Source organism: Vombatus ursinus, unplaced genomic scaffold (genome assembly GCF_900497805.2).
Source record: "Vombatus ursinus unplaced genomic scaffold, bare-nosed wombat genome assembly UNPS02000582.1, whole genome shotgun sequence".
In the NCBI taxonomy this organism is placed as follows: domain Eukaryota; kingdom Metazoa; phylum Chordata; class Mammalia; order Diprotodontia; family Vombatidae; genus Vombatus; species Vombatus ursinus.
In genome coordinates, this window is record NW_020940360.1 from 33,946,160 (window position 1) to 33,967,699 (window position 21,540).

General features: G+C 39.2%; 1 protein-coding gene across 3 annotated transcripts in view; it reads left to right on the forward strand.

Annotated features, from left to right (window-relative positions):
* Positions 1–21,540, forward strand: part of CRYBG1 (crystallin beta-gamma domain containing 1) — a 266,595-nt gene that overhangs the window by 242,345 nt on the left and 2,710 nt on the right. For all 3 annotated transcript variants that reach the window (XM_027855375.1, XM_027855383.1, XM_027855391.1), the window contains 4 exons: positions 5,354–5,493; positions 7,316–7,439; positions 7,915–8,073; positions 10,670–10,832. In XM_027855375.1, the coding sequence (XP_027711176.1) occupies positions 5,354–5,493; positions 7,316–7,439; positions 7,915–8,073; positions 10,670–10,832 (586 nt within the window). The remainder of the gene's footprint in view (positions 1–5,353; positions 5,494–7,315; positions 7,440–7,914; positions 8,074–10,669; positions 10,833–21,540) is intronic.

Below are 21,540 nucleotides of genomic sequence, written 5' to 3' on the forward strand. Positions count from 1 at the left end.
TGACCCTCCACTCCCAGAAGCTCATGATATGGTGCTGATCTTACTCTGGACATCTGATCAGCTCGGCCCACTGAAGCTTAGAATTCCTGAGTTCAAGAGATCTGCCAGCCTCAGCCTTCCCGGTGACTGGGGTTACAAGCAGATGCCCCCATGCCCAGCCTGCAGGTACCCTTTAATCACCACCATCCCCGTAAGTGTTGAGTGAATGAAAAAAAGCATTTATTAAGTACCTACTGTGTGCCTGCTAGGTGCTGGACATCCAAAGATAAAAATAAGACAGTCTCTGCCCTCAGATAACCTGCATTTAATGGAGGGAGACAACACTATATATGGGGGGATGGTGGCCAGGGAAGGGGGGTTCTTGTCTGAAGAGTTAAGATAGGAATAATGACTAGAGTTACAGAGTAGGCAGTTGTCAGACCTTTCCCAGAAGCAATGATAATTCCTGTTAGATTATTATTCTAAGAGCAAGGGGTGCCACAGCAACCCTCCTCATAAGAAAAAAACACAAATCCTCTGTACCTTAGATTGCATGGAGCAAGACAGACACTGTAGAAACTGCTGATCCTAGCTAGCATTCTGCAATCCTCTGACCTATCTTGACGTTCTTGGCAGAATCATTCATTCATTCATTCATTCATTCATCCATCCATTTTTAAGTGTGACCTATCACAGTGGATAAAAATCTCAAAGAAAATCAGATGGGTTTTGAAGATCCTTCTTTTTGTTTCCCCAGAAGGAGGATTTCATATGCCTGGTCAATGCATGCAGTTGCTTGGGGAATACACAGGTTTTCCCGAGTCTAGTATTGCCCTGTAGCGGTTGTTAGTAATAGATGGTCTATCAGAGTACACAGCTTTGCTAAGAGGAGAGCACAGAAACTCAGTGATGAAGTGAGAAATTTCAGAGAAGGGTCATAGTCCCTCTAAATCTATGCTCTTCTGAGCCTATCTCTTAATTCATTTAGCTTCATAATAACCTCATGAGATGAGTAAAACAAATATCCTCAAGTTCCTTCCTTTTAGAAAGTTGCACAAAAAGTATATCTGGTAACCTGTTTACTTTCACCATGAACTAGCTCTCTAAGCTTGGGCAAATCTCAGGGCCTAGGACTTGGTGCTAAAAGACACTTTAGAGAGCATGGAGTCCAATCCCCTCATTGTACAAATAAAGAAACTGAGGCCCAGGGAAGGGAAGTAAGTAATCTGACCCTCAGTTACCTCACCTGTGAGATAATGAGTCAATGAGCATTTATTAAGCTCCTGGTATGTACCAGATACTGGGCTAAATGCTGGGGTTACAAAGCAAGGTAATGACTTAGGCAAATACGGACTCTTAGCTCTCAAAGAATTCATCTTTCAGTGGGGTCGGCATGGGGCGAGAGTAGAGACAACAAGGAGATAATTATGTACGTACAAGATATATGCAAGGTAAAAATGGAAGGTAATCTCAGTGCAAAGGGACTAGCAGTGGGGAGGACCTAGAAAAGCCTCTCTCAGGTGGGATCTGAGCAGAATCTTGAAGGAAGCCAGCAGAGTTTAATGATGTTTGTTCTACTCATCTCATGGGGTTATTACAAAGCTAAATGAATTAATAGATAGGCTCAGAAGAACGTGGATTTAGAGCTGGGATGTGATAGCATGCAGTATGGACACTGTAGAAAGTACAAAGGGCCATATGGATGTGTAAGATATTTAGGGATGGCCTTCACCCAATGTGAATAGGAAACCTCTGCAAGCTTATGGAAGCTGGCTGAATCCCAGTTATTAAATAAATAATGAATGAATGAATAGCATTAGGAAGAAAATCCATTACATACAGAAGATTTCTGGTACCTAGCTAATGCTGCAGTTAACTTCAAGAAATGTTTGACAGTAAAATTCCTACACAATTTAAATGGGACAGCCACCCTCAACTCTACTGATGCGATCTGACTCCCACAATGCATTGTATCAAAACCTTCCTAAGAAGCTCCCACTTGCTGAAGTTTTCCTCTCCATAAATTATGTTGTCAAGGTCTGACAGTCTTATCATTTTCCATGTAAGTTTTTAGCGGCTGGCCCCTCTTGAGAACGCTTGGTTTGTCTGCACTTGGTTACGTTAATTTTTTTCAGTCTTTAAAATTGACACATGGACTTCTTTTTATTCTGTTGCTGGGTATTGAGTGTGGCATTTGTGACCACCACAGAGGGTTGCCTGGGCATGCCCTCCATTAGCCGCGCTAAGAGGTTTCTTATTGATTATTTTATACCTAGGCATTTTTTTCTATTTCTACCCCAGTTTTTACTCTTTGCCATGATTCTTATAAAGTGGAAAAACTTACCTATATTGCATCTTCCCTGTGAAATTCTTCCTGATTCGCCCCAGTGACTAGCGCCCCAGTTTACCTCGCATTTATTGTTTGTATGTTTGATGTATACTTATTTTGTATATAAAAGACTTTAAATACAAGTATATGTATTTACATGTATAGACTTAATGAATATATAAGTACTAACATATACATATATAAACTTACATGGAATTTATGTATGTGTGTGTGTGTGTATATATATATATATATATATATATAAAAGCATATATAGATTTTATGTACATATTTTTCCCTGGCATAACGTAATTAATAATAATGATGATGATGGTAGGTAAAATAGATATAGCACTTACTGTGTGCCAGGCACTATGCTTTGCACTTTACAGATATTATCTCATTTGATTCTTGCTATTGTTATCCCCGTTTTTGTGGTTGTTGTGCAGTGGTGTCTGACTCTTTGTGACTCTACCATGGACCACAGCGCACCAGGCCCTTCTATCCTCCACTTTCTCTCAAAGTCTGTCCAAGTTCATGTTTGTTGTTCCCCATTTTACACATTATGAAACTGAGGAAAATAGAGGTTAAGAGCAGGTTTATACAACTAGTAAGTGTATGAGGCTGAATTTGAACCCATGTCTTCCTAACTCTAGGCCTGGCGCTCTATCCACTGCATCATTTAACCTGTCCCCTCATAAAAACTTCTTGAAGACAGGGTCTGCCTCATTATTTTTTGTCTCTCTGTGCTTGGTGCCTAGCACAGTGGTAGGTGCTTAATAAATGATTGTTGATTGATAGGTAAATGATGACTTTTCTTGAGCTATGGAGATGACCTCAACAAAACATGTAAGGGGTGAATCCTTCTGTACTTCAGCTCACAGAGTGAAGCACTGGGCTGGCTGGTTCAGTAGCAACTCTGAGATGGTATTTGCAACTTTAGGAAGGCTTGGGGGAAAGACAGCTGGCTTTATAGACAGGAAGCCCTTGATTCAAATCCCACCTTCAACACTTACTAGTTGTGTGACCCTGCTTGTATTTAATATTTTATTTTCCCCCAGTTACATCTCAAAACAATTTTTAACACTTATTTTTAAAACTTTGAATTCCAAGTTCTCTTCCTTCTTCCCTTCCCAACCCCACTCATTGAAAAGGCAAGCAATTCGATATAGGTTATACATGTGTAATATGTGCATGTAATTTTAACTCCCTGTGCCTCAGTCTCTTCACCTGTAAAAGACATGCCCTCTGAGGTTTTTCTAGTACTCATATATCTGCTTCGACTCAAGTTATACAATATGGTAGAATGGGAAGAGGGCTGGACCTTGAGATCAAGTTGGAACGCCGGTCCTAACACTCCCTGGTTGTGCAGACTTGGGCAAGTCACTACTCATCTGTAAAATGGGCAGAATAATACCTGTAACATCTATGTCTCCGGGCTGTTAGGAGAATCAGATGAGATAATGTAAAGCGTGGTGCACTCTAGGCATGTCAGCTGTTATTATGATCATTACACACACAGAGATGGCTAGAATTCAGTACTCCTCAGCCCCAAAGTGGCTCCCCACAAGTATGTTCTTAAACAAAGATTTCATTCCCTCCACATAGCCAGACACTGGCATGTGTGTGCACATACCCGCTGACTGCAACACAGTATCCCTTTGTTGTGAGCAGCCACGGGAGGAAACCTGTGTTTTTTCAGAATTTGAGAGCTTGAAGCCTAATGGTGCCTGAGACTTTTAAATGGCCTAATTAGAATTTGATGCACGGCTAAGGGGAGTTGGGCTTTCACTGGGATGTCGTTTTAGCTGAGACTCTAAAAAAGTTAGCTTGGAGTGCCTCTAAAGTACTATAGAAATCCAAGGTTGTTGGGTTATTTCTCCGAGCCTCTGTAGCAGTGATGACCCCCTATGGTATTTTACACGGCCCTGCACTCGTTAGACTTAATGCTCCTGATGACCATGCAGACCATTCCTACTACCTGATATTTTTTGTTTGCTGAGCCGCAAAATGCTTTTTTTGCATGCTGGGGCCTGTGCACATAAATTGGGCAGTCGGGTTCCACACCCATGACATGAAACTTTAATCTGGGGGAAGAAAACATTGCAAGCTTCAGGTAGCTTTTTGATGTATTGTTTATGATCTCAGATGTATTTATCATGAGAGGTTGGTGTGGGATCAGAAGGGTTTCTCTGTCATTCAAATACAAACGAGCAAGTTTCTCTTGGGTCTGTGGGCTTTCATATTGCTGGATGTGCAAGTTTTTTTTCTTCTGGTGTTTCTCCGGTGTTGTTCTTTCCTCTGATAACATTTGAAGCAGGTGTGCACTCGATAATTTTTTTTCCTCACTGCAATTTTTCTTTTCAAAATTGACTTTTGGGGACACACATAGAAAGGCGTCTAGAAGGTTACCTTAGTCTGTTTTCTGCGTGGAGAGATTACTTTGATTACAGCATGCCATGGAACAATTACAGGGCCATCTGTGGGTCTTCCCCAGACAGCATTCTCTACCAACATTTTTTTGGTCCATAGTGGAAAAATAGCCAAGTTAGACATAGACTCCATTAGCGTGGTTGTTACATTGCTTTATCAATTTCTTTATACCTCAATTCCCACCCCCACCTCCATTTTCTGTGATAATTTTCAAAAGAATTACATACATAATTGCCTCCCTTTTTGTTCAGTAGAAAGTCTGTTGCCCATATATTTTCCCTGCCAGGAAACCCTTTTCTTTATCTGTAGAGTTATTTAAACTGATTGTTTAAACTGTTTAGGTAATTTTAACTCCCCGTGCCTTAATATTTTGTTTTTCCCCAGTTACATGTCAAAACAATTTTTAACATTTGACAAACTATTTAGGTTCTTTAGAAAGAGGAATTTATTAATTGGGTGAATCTGACGGATCTTGCATCTTTATTGATTCTTGTATAGATATGTGCCTATATCACTAGATATAATACATGCACATCCAAGCTATCCTTCATACAAATTCTAATAATTATGCTAGAATTAACAACTAGGTATTATCTTTCCTCTTAAAAACAGGAATTTTCAGAACCAACGATAGTTCTTTTTGAAAGAGAAGACTTCAAAGGAAAAAAAATTGAACTTAACGAAGAAGTGGTAAACCTTCGGTCCCTGGGATTTAATACTCAAATACGCTCCATCCAGGTTATTGGCGGCATGTAAGCTAATTATTTATTCTATTTTTTAAGTTACAAAAAAGTGTCACATTGAGAAGCCACCACTCTGTGTACTCTTATGAATTTCTGTTCCGTTACCTTGGCCAATGTACAAGTGCATCTTGCATGAAGTCAAGTTTTATGCAGTTTAAAAAAAAAATCTCACCAAATCAAGCGCATGTTATGGTTTATCTGTAGTCATCATGAGTTTCCCATACCAATGAAATCATGTGTCTGGGCTGCCAAAAAAAATCCCCAAAAAACAAGTATATACTTGGTGAGTCTTATGAATCATAATGTTGCTTTGATTTCCTTTCATGACTAAAAATGAATACTTAAGTTAGGAAGTGCCTCTTAGGTCTAACACATTAACAGCTGTTCAATGCTAGCCATTCATTCATTCATCCAAAGCCTAACTCTACTGTGTTAGTTGTTGGAAGAAATGCAAAGTTTAGGTAAAAGTCAGCTACTTGTGCTAGGCACTGGGGATGTAAGGACAAAAAGGAGGTTCTTGCCCTGAAGAAACTTAGATTCTGCTAGAGAAGCTTGATGGGTCCCTCTAGCCTTTAGGTGACTCTTACTTCTCAGTGGAAAAAATAATGAAAGCATTTTATTTTTTTTAATATACTAGAAATTATATGGTATTTAAGCAAAATTACTTGTGATATACTATATCATGTACACGTTTTTGCAAAATATAGAAACATTTTGTCTGTGATTTAACCACTTGTATACCCTTCCCCTCTAATTCTCCCCCTCCTCCCCAGCTCTCCATCTAGGACTTAGGTGACTCTTACTTCTCAGTGGAAAAAATAATGAAAGTATTTTATTTTTCAAAAAAATGCATTAGAAATTATGTAGTGTTGCCTTTAGGCATTATTACTTCTAAAATACTGTATCATGTGTATGTATTTTATACATATCATATTTCTGTATTTTACAAAATACAGAAACTTTTGTTGCTGTGATTGAACTATTTGTATACCCTCTCCTCTACCCCTATCTTTTCCTGGGTAGGAGAAAACCAGGATTATGATGTTAGGATTCCCAACCCATAGTTTCACAGTTAGAAGAATGATGTAAGTTTTTGGAGGGTGGAGTGGACAAGAGGAACCTTCTGATATCCACTTTTGCCTTCTGGAGTGTGCCTTGATTGAGAAAAGTATCACTGGGTACACTACAAGCTTCAGCCTTTCTTCCACGATTTGAAGCAGAGACTATGACTTTAAGCAAAAAGGTTCTGATTTGTGAGTGATTCTGTGAGCTCTCTCTCGTATTTCACTGACTATACAGAGTAGGAATGGCTCACAGGGCTAGATGGACTATTTCACTAAAAGAGTACATGAGTTTTATTGTCTACTTCCCCTTTTGTAAGGGAAAGGCTGGTGTGTTTTTTCCTTAGAAAAGTATCCTTTAGGGGCAGCTAGGTGGTGCAGTGGACAGAGCTTTGGCCCTGGAGTCAGGAGGACCTGAGTTCAAATCCAATCTCAAACACTTCCTAGCTGTGTGACCCTGGGCAAGTCACTTAACCTCGATTGCCTCACCAAAAAGCAAAAACAAACCAAAAAAAAAAACCCAAAAAAACAAAAAACCCCAAACAAACAGAAAAGTATCCTTTAGTTTATTGCTTATAGTATAAATACTTTTCAAGGCAGCATTTTAGACTGTTTAAGAAGACAAGGAAGTGAGATAGGATTTTGGTCTTATCTATAATTTGGAAGGATTATTCTAGAAAGTTTTCAGATTCCAACAATGAATGTAATTTGTGTTTCTTTTGATGTGAGCATTGTCACTGATTGTAGGTTACCTTTTTAATTTTTTTTAGATGGGTCACTTATGAATACAGCAATTATAGGGGACGGCAGATCTTGCTGTCACCTGCAGATGTACCTAATTGGTATGAATTCAGTGGCTGCCGTCAGATAGGTTCTCTCAGACCTTTTTTTCAGGTATGGTTTTTCTTTTTCTTTTTCTAGTGTTTTCCATGAGCAGTTCTCAAGGCTGCGTTTTAACCATGATTGCATACTCTCCCTTCCACCCCTGTCTTTTCCTGGCATTCCTTTGACTTCAGAATGTTATCCCCAGCTAAAAAGTTTGAAATTGGCTTGAGTCACTTTACATTTTGTCCCCTTTCCTGGCTGAGTTGAGGGCTACTCTTAAAAGTGCTGATGTATCTAGCCTTAGAACATGGACTGTTCCCAATGCTCCACCTATTAACAGGCAGGCATGTTCCCTGCCCCATGGCACTTCTTTCAGAATTGCATCTTGTTTCCCTCATTGAAAGAACCCAGGACTCTCTGAGACATGGCGGCATCCTAATTCTCCCTACCTCTCCCTCCACATCTATCAGGCTCCTGCAAACTGTGGGGCTAATCGGTACTATTCCCAATAATGCTTCATTGTTGGTGGTTTCTGTTTTCCCAGAAACGGATCTACTTTAGGCTTCGAAATAAAGCCACAGGTTTATTCATGTCAACCAATGGAAACCTAGAGGATCTGAAGCTTCTCAGGATACAAGTGATGGAGGATGTGGGAGCGGACGATCAGATATGGATTTACCAAGAAGGGTGCATCAAATGCAGGGTGAGCCCTTGGGACAATGAGACTCTGTTGCCTTTTCCCTCTAATATACTTCTGCTCCCTCCAAAGGGCGTTTTGTCTGAAACAGCCTATTATATAAGAAGGATTCCTTTGCTCTGGGACAGTGCCCTCCCTTTTTCACTTCCTGAACTAGTTTCATATAATATCAACTCTGTACATTTGCATCATTTTCATTATGGTTTTTTTCCCCTTTCTGTTACATGGCAACAGAAAAAGGAAGTGTTCGTATTTGCACAAGCCTCTTCTTAACCTACTTTGTGCTGTCATTAGTGATGAACAGAAGGAGCTAATAAATACAGATCAGCATTTTTGTTTCCCAACTGTAGCTTTTACAGTCAAACAGATAGTGTAGTTGAGATGTGAGGCTACAAGTTATTAAAAGGTGCTGCAAGGAACTCAGCAAAATCCCCTTCCTGGTTTTTGATCTCACTGGGTTATAAAAAACATTCACCTTGTTTCTCCTGGAGAGGGAGAAGGAGAAAGAACTCCTACCCCCTATCTCTGTTACTGTTCAGTTATTTCAGTTGTGTCTGACTCTTCATGGTCCCATTTGGGGTTTTCTTGGTAAAGATACTGTAATGATTTGCCATTTCCTTCTCCAGCTCATTTTACAGATGAGGAAACTGAGGCAATTAGGGTGAAGTGACTTTCTCAGGGTCATACAGTTAGTACGTATCTGAGGCCATTGAACTCAGGGAGAGGAGTCTTCTTGACTCCAGGACTGGGGTACTCCCTAGCTGCCCCACTCCCACCTCTACGCCCCCAGGCTAACACCCTTTATGACTGTATCTGAACAAGATTGTAAAAATAGGAAAGCTCATTCACATTTGTCATTTAAAATTGTAAATGCTTCAGTTTCAGCCAGTGACTGAGCTTAAATGAAAGAAAATGTCAAGAGTCATGAAATCAGCCAAAGATACCCACAGCCTTCTGCAAATGACTCTGAGAAGGAGAGGATCTCATGTCTTAATTTCAGCTATTATGCTTGAAGGGAAAAAGCCTTCCTTTTTATAAACAGAAGGTACTGTTTGGGCATGCTAGGAAGAGATGCTCTGAGAAAAGGGATTAACAAAGAGATGAGAGCCAAAAAGGAGGCCAAGGGATTAACAAAGAGATGAGAGCCAAAAAGGAGGCCAACGTTATGTTAAGCTAGACAAGGGAACTGTGTGCTTCACAGGAATATTGCTCCGGGCCATTTTGGCAAAGATATGGAACAGCCTTGAATTCAGTCAATAATATTTAGGTTGACTGAGAACATTTCAGCAAAGCAAAAATAACTTTATCATTAAACCCATTCTTCACTTCAGCTTCCATTGAGGAGAATATGTTTGTATTTCATTTTCAAGCCTTTTGGTTTAAACCAGGGGTGGGGAACCTGCAGTCTTGAGGCCACATGTGGCAGTCTTGAGGCCACATGTGACACTCTAGGTCCTCAAGTGCTACCTTCACGTTTGGACTCAGTCAAAGGGCCTGGAGACCGCAGGTTCCCCACCACTGAGTCCAGTGGCGTGATTTTTCTATGGCTTAGGAGAGGCCAAGCCCTAAAGAGTTGCTGTGCTTAAAAAATTCATCCTATGGTGGCCTACTGGTGAAGGACCTACTGAACATAGGTGGGCTGGTCCTTAACAGACAGAAAACATGCACATTGTCACTGGTTCCATAACATGGAGCATTTCAGGCTTTGTAGAACTTAGCAAAGTTTGTATTGGATCAGAATGACCCTCGAGAACCTGGGCTCATCTCTAGACCAGAGCTGGGTATCAGAGCAGGACTTCAGTAGAGGAACCATACAGCCTGGAAACAGAGGCTACAGAACTCTATGTGTCACTGTAAAAAGAGTATGTGGCATCGTCATAAAGCTTTTATTAGAATGAGTTTAGAATAACAGCTCTTGGGAGTATCTGTGAATAACGCATTTGGCGCAGACACAGTCCAATAAAATCATTGTCTTGTATCACCGCAGAGGTAGTTTGCCTTTTTTTTAGTGGGCTTCTCTTAGAACTCTCTATTGGAGGAAGAGCAGAGACACTAATAACCATATTTTAAACTTTTTCAATGGTGTAATAGTTTATTAGCTAGTCTACTATTAAAATTAGAAAGACTAATGTAATGGTGGAATCATTAACATTTTATTCTCTTGGGTAAGGTGAGCGAATTGACTAGCAGAGGGTGGAGGTTTCATCTTGAAGATTCTTTCTTTCCCTTCATAACTAATAAAGTGAAGAGGTCTACTAAGCTCTTTCTAGTGGATGACAGGCTAAGGAATGATGATAACAATGCTAGTATTTTCATAGTGCTTTTAACATTTTCAAAATGCTTTACAAAAAAAATCTCATTCTGTCCTCACAACAACCCTTGGAGGTAGATGCTATTATTGTCTCCATTTTACAGATGAGGAAACTGAGGCAGGCACAGGTTAAGTGACTTGCCCAGGGTCACCCAGCTAGGAGTAAGTATCTGGGGTAGGATTTGAACTCATTTTCCTGATTCCAAGACTAGCACTCTTTCCACTGCACCAGCTAGTTGTCTGAATTGTTAAGAACTAAGTCATAGTGGGTTTTATTTTTCCTTTGAACAGATCGCAGAGGATTGCTGCTTGACCATTGTTGGAAGTCTTGTAACCTCGGGTTCCAAACTGGGCCTGGCGCTGGACCAGAATGAAGACAGTCAGTTCTGGAGTATTAAGTCTGATGGCCGAATCTATAGCAAGTTGAAGCCAAACTTAGTTTTAGATATCAAAGGTAAAGATTTTATTTTTCTTTCATGGAATTATGATTTTAATGATGCCTTTTCCTTAGTGTTAGAAAACGTAAGTGAGCCTATGAGAGGCAGTATGACATTATGATGGGAAGTCACAGATTTCTAATATCATCTTACATTTCCACCTTAGGAGTCAACAAGTCCAAACTCCCCTTCCCCCCCTCCCCCTGCATTTTACAGATCAGGAAACTGAGGCCCAGAGCATTGTAAAGTAACTTGCCTAAGGTCATAACAGCTAGTAATATCTGAGGTAGGATCTGAACCCAGGTCTCTCTGACTCCAAGCCCAGTGCTTGTTCCACTATATCTTGTATTTTAAGGTTTACAAAGCACTTTTCTCACAGTAGTTCTGTAAGTAGCACCAATATTATCATTTTACAAATGAGGAAACTGAGGTTCAGAGAGGTCCTCCTAACTCTAAATCCCAACCCTATGTTCTTTTGACTCTACCCCTCCTCTACCAAGCCAAACTTACCTTCTATTTACTTCATATAGGCTACTGTGCGTATACATTGTCTCTTATAGAATGTAAGCTCTTTGAGGGCAAGGCTATTTTGTTTCTACCACCTAGCACACAGTAGGTATTTACTAAATGTTTGTTCCCTTCCCTCCTCCCCTACCAACCAAAATTATCTTATATTTACTTCTGTGTGTGCTCTTTATTTTCAAGCATGTGGAGGAGAAAACTATTTTTTTAAATACGTGGTGGTGGTGTTCAGTTGTTTTCAGCTATATCTGACTTTTCATGACCCCATTGGGGGTTTTCTTGGCAAAGATACTGGAATGGTTTGCCATTCCTTCTCCAGTCCATTTTACAGATGAGGAAATGGAGCCAATCAGGGTGCCCAGGGTCACACAGCTAATAAATGTCTGAGGCCAGATTTGAACTCAGGAAAATCAATCTTCCTGACTCCAAACCCAATGCTGTATCCACTGTACCACCTAGCTGCCTTAAAATAGGTACTCAATCCTTTTATAATCCTATTCTTTTTTTCTTTTTATTAGGCAGTGGTGTTAAGTGACTTGCTTAGGGTCACACAGCTAGTGTTATGTGTCTGAGGCCAGATTTGAACTCAGGTCCTCCTGAATCCAGGGCTGGTGCTCTATCCACTGTGCCACCTTGCTGCCCCTACAATCCTATTCTTTTACATCTTCTTCTTCATTCAACAAGCATTTTTTTTTAAGTTTTTACTACTGTACCAGATACTGACAGAAGAGGTAGATGTAAAATAAGGTAACCTCTGCCTTTAAGGATCTTAACATTTCATACAGGGAAAGAATGATAGCTTGATCATAAATTTACAGCTGGAAGAGGTCTTAGAGGTTATCTAATTGGACCATCCCATTTTACAGGTGAGGAAATCGAGGGCCAGAGGGATCAAGTGATTTGTATACAACTAAGTTTGGAGCTGGGATTTGAATCCTGGTCCTCTAACCTCAAATCTAGCACTTTTCCACTATACCTTACTAAATATAGTAGATGAAGAGAATGCAAATAAGAATATGATAAGAGCATAAGAGAAGAATAATTGGTATGCCATCAGATGGAGGAGAATCATTTCCAGTTGGAGGCCACAGAAGGCCAGAAGGAAGGCTTAGGGTATCTGTATTCAACATGATTGGATAATGGGCATCCAATCTGCAGTGAATGTACACACATTTTTCTTGATTATGGTTTAATTTCTTAAAAGATTTCAAGGTTGTTATCACATTTGATTTCTGATTTTAAATCTTATTATGATTTCTCTTGCCTGTCTTATTATTTTAAAATTAGCATATCCATCATAAGTATATGCAACAAGGCAAAGGCGGTCTTGGCTCCTTAATACAAATGTTACTCTGTCCCTCCTCTACTTCATTTTTAAAATTTCTTTTGTTTAAGATGTGCCATGCAGTTGTGTCATTTTTTTCCATTAAAAGAAATGGAAATAAAACAGATATGTTCATCTCAGCATTTGGTTTCACAGACCAAATTAATCTTGTGGGGGAAATCAGTAATATTTCAGGGCAAGTTAAAGAGACAGTATAGACAGAAATGTTTAAAAGACTAGCAAACGACATATGAAAGATGTCATTATCCTTGGGCAATTCAATTCTTTATGGTCCCTCTCTTCCTCTCCTCAAAAAAAAAAAAGATTGGTATAGCATGTGTATGGAAAATAAATTGATCTCAGTCAATGAGATGGACAGAATACTCCTTTATTCATGCAATTTAGGGTAATCTGAGTTTAAATTATTAATGGGCACTTTTCTATTTCACACTAAACAAATGGACTAGAGTATATTTTGTAAATTTAATGAAGCCTTGATAATACAAAGCCTTACTTCACCAGTGCCCCTTATTTTTATTATTTTTAGATGAGTGCTATAGAACAGGCTTAGGTCCTTAACAGAGTAAATATGGATTTTACTTTAAAAAAAAATCTATCCATCATCAAAACAGAATTCTTTTTTTTTTTTTAAAACCACGCCTTTTTAAAGGACAAAACGTAAAATCTTAGGACAACACATTTCTGACATATTCCTCAGACTTTAGCAAAGGCTCGGAGAATTATCCTTTGTCAACTGAGATATTTATAAAGTGCTTATCACAGTGCCTGACACATAGTAGGCACTTACCAAATGCTTGTTCCCTTCGCTCCCTATCTTCTCCCCTCCTGGCCAAAATTACCTTATATTTACTTTGTATAGATTACTGTGTATACACATTGTCTCTGACAGAATGTAAGAGCCTTGTGGACAGGACTATTTTGCTTCTACCACTTGACATGTAGCAGTTAATAAATGCTTGTTTCCTTTTCCTCTCTCCTACCAAACCAAATTACTTTATATTTACTTAATATAGACTTCTGTGTGTACATAATATTGTCCTTGATAGAATATAAGCTCCTCGAGGGCAGAACTATTTCATTTTGGTTTTGTACTCCAATGCCTGATATAAAGTAGGTGCTTATTGATTGATCTCTATCAGATGCCATTTATTAGGTGTTTAAAGGATTTGAATTCAAAAAAGACCTTAATTTGTTGGAAATATGGTGAAAGACAAAAAGAGTAGCATTTAAGAGGTAATATATTTAGGATAAAACAAATGTGCTACATATATATATATATATATATATATATATATATATATATATATAATTTGTGGGCTCAACCAAAATCATGTAGTTGTGAAGATAGCATCAGATGAGATGCGTAAAAAAGGAGCACAGTATTGACAATGCATGGTGGATTCCTCTCTTTTTACACCAAATGACTACGGTGAATTTGGGTTCCACAATATATTATTAGTAAGGAGACTGGGTATAAATTTTAGCTGTGGTGCTGGATAGCTAAGTGACCCCTGAGGAAATCACTGAAGGAGTATGAGCCTCCATTTTCTGATCAATCAACAGGTATTTATTAAGCAGTCAGTAGACTAACAATTGTTAAGTACCTGCTTTGATGGCACTGGTGATACAAAACCCAAAAAGAAACCATTCCTGACCTCAAAGAGCTTACAGATATATATAAGTATGCAAAAATGCAAGGTAGTTGGGAGAGGAGGGAAATGTTCATAGCTAGGAAGTTCAGGAAAGGCTCCATGTGGAAGATGGCCTTTGAACTGAGTTTTGAAGGAAACAAAAGAGGCAGAGGTGAGGAGAAGGGTACACAGTATGGAGACAGCCAGGGAAAGGGATGGAAAGAGGACATCAGATATCACAGATGAGGAACAGATAGAAGGCCAGTTTGACTAGAATACAAAGTGGGTGAAGGGGAGTAATGTCTAAGGCAGGTTGGAGCCAGCTTTTCAAGAGTTAATTTCTATTTGATCCTAAAGGCAATTGAAAGCAATTGGAGTTTCTTGAATAGGGAAGTGACGTGGTGAGACATAGGCTTTAGGAAAATCATTTTAGCAGCTGTGTAAAGGAAGATTGGAGTGGGCTAACACTTGAAGCAGAGACCAATTGGTAGGCTATTAGAATAATCCAGGCAAGAGGTGATAAAGGCATGAAGTAGTGGGGTAGCCAATGGAACAGCAATGAGAAATGTGAAGTCATAAATGACAAGATGAGGTGACTAATTGGTTATATGTGGAAGAAAGAGTGAGGCTTCAAGGATGACACTGAAGTTATGAGCCTGTTTGGTTGGCTGGAAGGATGGTGGTACCATTAACAGAAATCAAGAAATTTGGAAGAGAGGTGAGTTTAGTAGGGAACTTCTTACTAATTTTTCTCTTGGACATATTGCTTTAGAGGTGCCTACAAGACATCCAGTTTGAAATGTCCAGCAAGTAATCATAGATGCATGGCTGGAGATTGGAAGAGTCTAGAACTGGATATATGGATCTGTGGGTCATCTAATAGAGATAATTAAACCCACAATGATGAAGAGATCAAAAGGGAAGAGGACTGAGAACAGAATCTTGGAGGGTACATCTATAGTTAGGGGTTAGAGAAATGAGGATAGTTAGCTCAGGTAGATCAGACCAAAGAGAAGCTTAATAAATGTTTTCAAGTCAGATAATGGGATAATGGAGTCATTTTCAAAGATTGAATTTTGGACTTGGAAGTCAGGAAGACCCAAATTTGAATCTAGCCTCAGAATATAATAGCTGTGTGACCCTGGGCAAATGACCTCTCTTAGCCTCAGTTTCTTTGTAAATAAAATGGGGATAATAGCATTAACCTCACAGGATTGTGAGGATCAGAGATGACATGTAAAACACTTTGTAAGGGCTAAGGAGCGCAGTGGATAGAGCACCGGCCCTGGATTCAGGAGGACCCGAGTTCAAATGCAGCCTCAGACACATAACACTAGCTGCTTGACTCTGGGCAAGTCACTTAACCCCAATTACCTCACCCAAAAAACAAAACAGAACAAACCAACCCACTTTGTAAACCTCAAAGCAATATAAAAAATGCTAGGTATTGTTATTACTATTGTTGTTATTGTTGTTTTTATCATTGGAATCAGCAAGTTTGACATAATCCTAAACTAGCCAATGTTTGGACTGGTCCTTCTCAAGACTGGGATTTTTCTCAACTTAAACTTCATATTCAAGTGTATGAGAACACTGCCACCTTGTGGACTTAACAGAATGATGCTGTGTAATCCCATGTGCCAAGAAAGGACAAATACTCAGAACTTCCTGCCCTAGAATTCAGTGATGGGATGGCCTTGAGAGACCACTGGTAGGAGCTCCTTCATTTATAGATGAGGAACCTGAAACCCAGAAAGCTTGGGATGTGCCTAAGGTCACACAGAGAGCTAGGGGCAGAACTGTGGTGCTGTTAAACGAGAGGTTGGATTTTCACCTACTGTAACTTTTGCTTAATTACTTAACAGGATGAATGCAAGATTTAATGACACAAATGTATTTATCTTCAGTAATCCAGTGTTTTTCGCTATTCTGAAATGATCCATAGAAAGTAGCATTGAAAGTCCATCTTAAATTCCAGTGTAATGTTGATTCTTCTGCATGCTTTTTATAAAAAGTGATATATATCCATCACTCAAAGATAATTTACATGAATTTCTCTCTCAAGGCAAAGGAGTAGACTAAATGACCTTTAAAGGCCTTATAATTCTGTGGTGGATTATTCCATTCAAACATCTAGGTCACATGGTGAACTGGAGCTGGGGAGACCTGAATTAAAATTTGACCTCAGATACTAGCTGTGTGATCCTGGAGAAGTCATTTAACCTCTGTCCCAGTTTCCTCATCTGTAAAAATGGGGATAATTAAAAGCCCCTACTTCCCAGGGCAATATTGTGAGGATTAGAGAGAGAGAATATTTGTGAAGTACTTTGCAAACCTTAAAGAGCGGCTTGCTAATTATTTTATTTATATATTATATATATTTCTACATAATAATTATAATATTAATAAATATTATTCCATTCTGTGAAAATCTGAAAAAGTCATCATCATGTATATACATAAAAACAAAAGCTTATTAACATTCTATGGTAATTAGAAAAGAGGAAATTGTGACTTGTAAGATCCAACTTGTACCTGTAAAAAAAGCTCGCCAAATCATTCCAATACACCATTTTGCTTCTGGGATTTTTTTTTAATTGCAAGCTTCCCGTGAGCAATATATTATATGAGTTTTTGTATTACATATCCTTCACTTCAATTGGAGCTGCTCAAAAGTAGAATGCGCTGCTTCCAAGGATGTGCTGGTGAATGTTTAACAATCTGTTTCCAGTATAAACAATAACTTGATACTTTGAGGTCTCTTCATGTTCCACTTGAGTCTTGTATTTGAAAATCAAATTTTCTATTCAGCTCTGGTCTTTTCATCAAGAATGCTTGAAAGTCCTCTATTTCACTGAATGACCATTTTTTCCCCTGCAGGATTATACTCAGTTTTGCTGGGTAGGTGATTCTTGGTTGTAATCCTATCTCCTTTGCCTTCCGGAATATTATATTCCATACCCTGAGGTCCCTTAATGTAGAAGCAGCTAAACCTTGTGTTATCCTGATTGTGTTTCCACAATACTTGAATTGTTTCTTTCTAGCTGTTTGTAATATTTTCTCCTTGACCTGGGAACTCTGGAATTTGGCTACAACATTCCTAGGAGTTTTTCTTTGGGGATCTCTTTCAGGAGGAGATCGGTGGATTCTTTCAATTTCTATTTTGCCCTCTGGTTCTAAAATATCAGGACAGTTTTCCTAGAAAATTTCTTGAAAGATGATGTCCAGGCTCTTTTTTTGATCATGGCTTTCAGATAGTCCAATAATTTTGAAATTCTCTCTTCTGGATCTTTTTTCCAGGTCAGTTGTTTTTCCAATGAGATATTTCACATTGTTTTCTAATTTTTCATTCTTTTGGATTTGTTTTATAGTGTCTTGATTTCTCATAAAGTCACCAGCTTCCAACTGCTCTATTCTAATTTTTAAGGAAGTATTTTCTTCAGTAAGCTTTTGGACTTCCTTTTCCATTTGTCCAATTTTGCTTTTTAGGGCATTCTTCTTCTAATTGGCTTTTTGGACCTCTTTTGCCATTTGGGTTAGGCTATTTTTTTTTTTTTAGGCAATTGGGGTTAAGTGACTTGCCCAGGGTCACACAGCTAGTATGTGTCAAGTGTTTGGTCTGAGGCCGGATTTGAACTCAGGTCCTCCTGACTTCAGGGCCGGTGCTCTACTCACTGCGTCACCTAGCTGCCCCAAGGCTATTTTCTATGGTGTTATTTTCTTCAGTATATTTTTGGGTCTCCTTTAGCAAGTTGTTGACTTGTTTTTCATGATTTTCTTGCAAAATTCAGTTTTTCCTCTACTTCTCTTACTTGCTTCTCAAAATCTGTTTTAAGCTCTTCCAAGCCTGGGACTGATTCATATTCTTCTTGAAGGCTTTGGATGTAGGAGCTTTGACTTTGTTGTCTTCTTCTGGTTGTATGTTTTCATCTTCTTTGTCACCAAAGTAAGATAATATAGTCTGACTCTTTTTGCGCTGCTTACTCATGATCCCGGCCAATTACTTGAGTTTTAAACTCTTTGTTAAGGTAAAAGTCTGCTTCCAATGTGGAGAATGTACTGTCCCAAGCTTTGGGGATTTGTACAGCTGTTTTCAGAGGTACTTCTATGGACCTGAAAATTTTCAGTTCTTCCAAGGTGCTATGATAAGGGGCGAGGTGTTTTCTCTCTACCGCCATAGCAAGCTTCACCACACCAGCATCCCTCCTCGCCCCAGGACTGCCCCTCAAACTGTGACCCAGATCCAAGCAGTGGTAAAGCAAGAGATTCCTGCCTCGGCACTAGCAAAGAGATCCTTGCAATCCCCCTGTGATCAGCCACTTGATTCCCCCTCAGTCTGTGGGCCAGAAGCTTAGGAAACAGCCGTGGCCCTGGGGGTGGCTGAGACCTAGCTCCTTCTCTCACCGCAGTCACAGACTTTTCCCACTGACCTTCTAAGTTGTCTTTGGTGTTCAGGGATTGAGAAGTCTGGAAACCGCCACAGCTGCCCACGATTCAGTCCTCTGAGGCCTGCTCCAGGTTCTCTGAGGCCTGCGTACCCACACTGCACTGCGCTCCTCCCCCCTCCCCTGGCACGACATACCTTTCCAATCAACCATCCAGGCTGTCTTTGGCTAGAAATTCGTTTCACTCTGTCTTTCTGTGGGTTCTGCTGCTTTAGAATTTGTTCAGAGCCATTTTTTATAGGTATTTGGAGAGGTTTGGGGGGAGAGCTCAAGTAAGTCACTGCTTTCCCTCTACCATCTTGGCTCCGCCCCTTATATATCCTTCACAATGCTAGGGTATAATACATTAGTCAATCATCAACATTAGCATGTTTAGCTTTCTTGATTTTAGGCCTTTGTAACCTCATTTTCACTTCTGTGTTGGCAATCACAAACATCCGAGGCTATGGGCAGCAGAGAAAAAATGAGAGGCAAGATGTGTGAGAGTTTATGGAGGGCTGGTATCCTAATGGATGCTTCACTGTCTTGTTCTGTTATAAAGAGCTCCCCATTCACTAGTTGCATATTTTCATTGTTTGCCTTTAAAACTCAAATTTTGTGTTGCAATTGTGCCCCCAAAGCATAGGGCAAGTCCTGTGAACTTTAAGGTGAAGTTAAGACCTTACCAGTCTTGGAGTCTTCCAGCAGCAGCTACTAAAATCCCAGCAACCTCTCCCTTGGTTTTCAGAAGAAGGCCAAGGTAGAGAGGTTTACAACAGTATGATATATAGTATAATGCCCCTATACCGCTATCTGACAGTGAAAGGTAGGATTCACGTTTAAAAATGTTTTAGTTTTAAGAATTTTATTTGCTGTACAGTATTTACGGTACTCTAGACTTCATGTGTTATACAAAATAAATAGTCTAAAATCAGTTTTTTAAAAATGTTAGCACAAAAGGTCATAGAATTCTAGAGAATTATTAGCAAGAAAATTTTTTTTGCATGTTACCAACTTTATTTTGTGTATGACATTTTATCAGTAATTTCATGGTTAGGAAATCATGTTTCCTATGTTAAGAAAAGTGCATATTATCAGAATTAATATTTTCTGATAAATAATTATATACAGAAAAGCGTATTTTCAGTAATGTCTAGCAAAAGATTAGCTTTTGGGGGTTGCAGGACTCTAACCCCGCTTCTCATAGGTTCAATGTATGAGCATTTGTATTTTTTACTTTTGTACTGTTTTATAGGAATGTTACTCCCATGAAAGTTGAGGGATGACTATGTGTGTATGTATTTGCATATATATGTAATTTAATATGTTACAAGTGTTGGAAGAATATTCTTTTGTTCCTCTCTCAATCTAGAGCAGTTGCATGACAATTTTTTTGTTATTCAGTGTTCTGTGAACACTTTAAAAAATAGTTAGACAATATTTATTCTTCCTAGCTTTAGGATGAAAATTTCCTTAAGCCTGCTTTCTTTGCCTATCTCAACGTCCACGTATATAGAAGTCAGATCTTCTACCTGGACTATTGTAGCAGCTTCCTAATTGGTCTCCCTGCTTCCAATCTTTCTCCTTTCTAATATGTTTTCTGCATAGCTGTCCAAATAATCTTCCTAAGACACAGATCTGACCGTATCACCACCCTACTCAGAGATCAGCTCTAGGATAAAATGCAAACTTTGCAATCTAGCTCCCACCTACCTTTCCAGACTTCATGCACCCTGCAAACACTCTAAACCAATTATCTTGCTATTCTCCCACACCTGCATTCTATCTTGTTTGTGTCTACAACAACTTCTCTGACATGCTTGGTTCACACTCTACTCACACTTGCCTCTCAAAATTCTTGTATTTCATCAAATCCTGATCCCCATTCTTGACATGCTTTCTCCTTTATTTTATATTTAATTTTCTGCTTACAACACTGGCTATCTCCAGTGGAGTAAAAAGTCTTGCAGAGATGGTTTTTCATTTTTGTCTTTATGTTCCTAGCACCATGCCTTGTAGTGGGTACTTCAATGATTGTGTTGGATTAAGTCAGATGGAATGAGAACTCTAGTACCATAACACCAAAACCTTTATTCAGAAAATCTTTACTGAGGCATCTGTATATCCAAAGCACAGTGCTAGTTTCTGCAGGGACTAAAAAAGTGAATGGCGTACTGTCCCCGCCCTTACACGGCTTGTTGATTCTGTGGTGAGGTCTATGTTTCCTGAAGAAGAATTTTAATTCTAAGCCAATACGACACCAAATGAGCCCTTTCTTTATACTTTACATTTAAAGAGCACCTCAAGAAGGTAGAACATTTTAGGTAAGCCTCTCCTTAGAAAATCTTTTTTCTTAGGAACATTTTGTTTGCAGTCCTAATTGTGGCTTGGCCATAGATTTACTACTACAGAAGGCTTAATGATGTGAATATCTGTTTACCAAAGCCTAGAATTCCCTGTAGTGGGGACTACAGACTGATTGACTTAATGAGAGCATAAAAATCTGTCCTACTTTTGGTTTTATTGGACCAGTGGTTCCTCGGTTTTCCTTCTCCCTAACCCCACCCCACCCCCATCATCCACTTTTAACAATATAGCCTTTTTTCTTCTTGGATGTCAAAAATGCTTCCTTCTTGCATCCATGGAGAGGCAGCACTGGTGTCCAAGGCAGAAGCTCTGGGTTAGAGTTGCCACTCTTTGTGCCTTTGGGCAAGTTACTTTACCTACAGAAAACTGTTTCATCATCCCTCAAGTGGTAGTAATTCTCACACTACTGGCCACATAGGCTTGTTGTGAAAAAAAG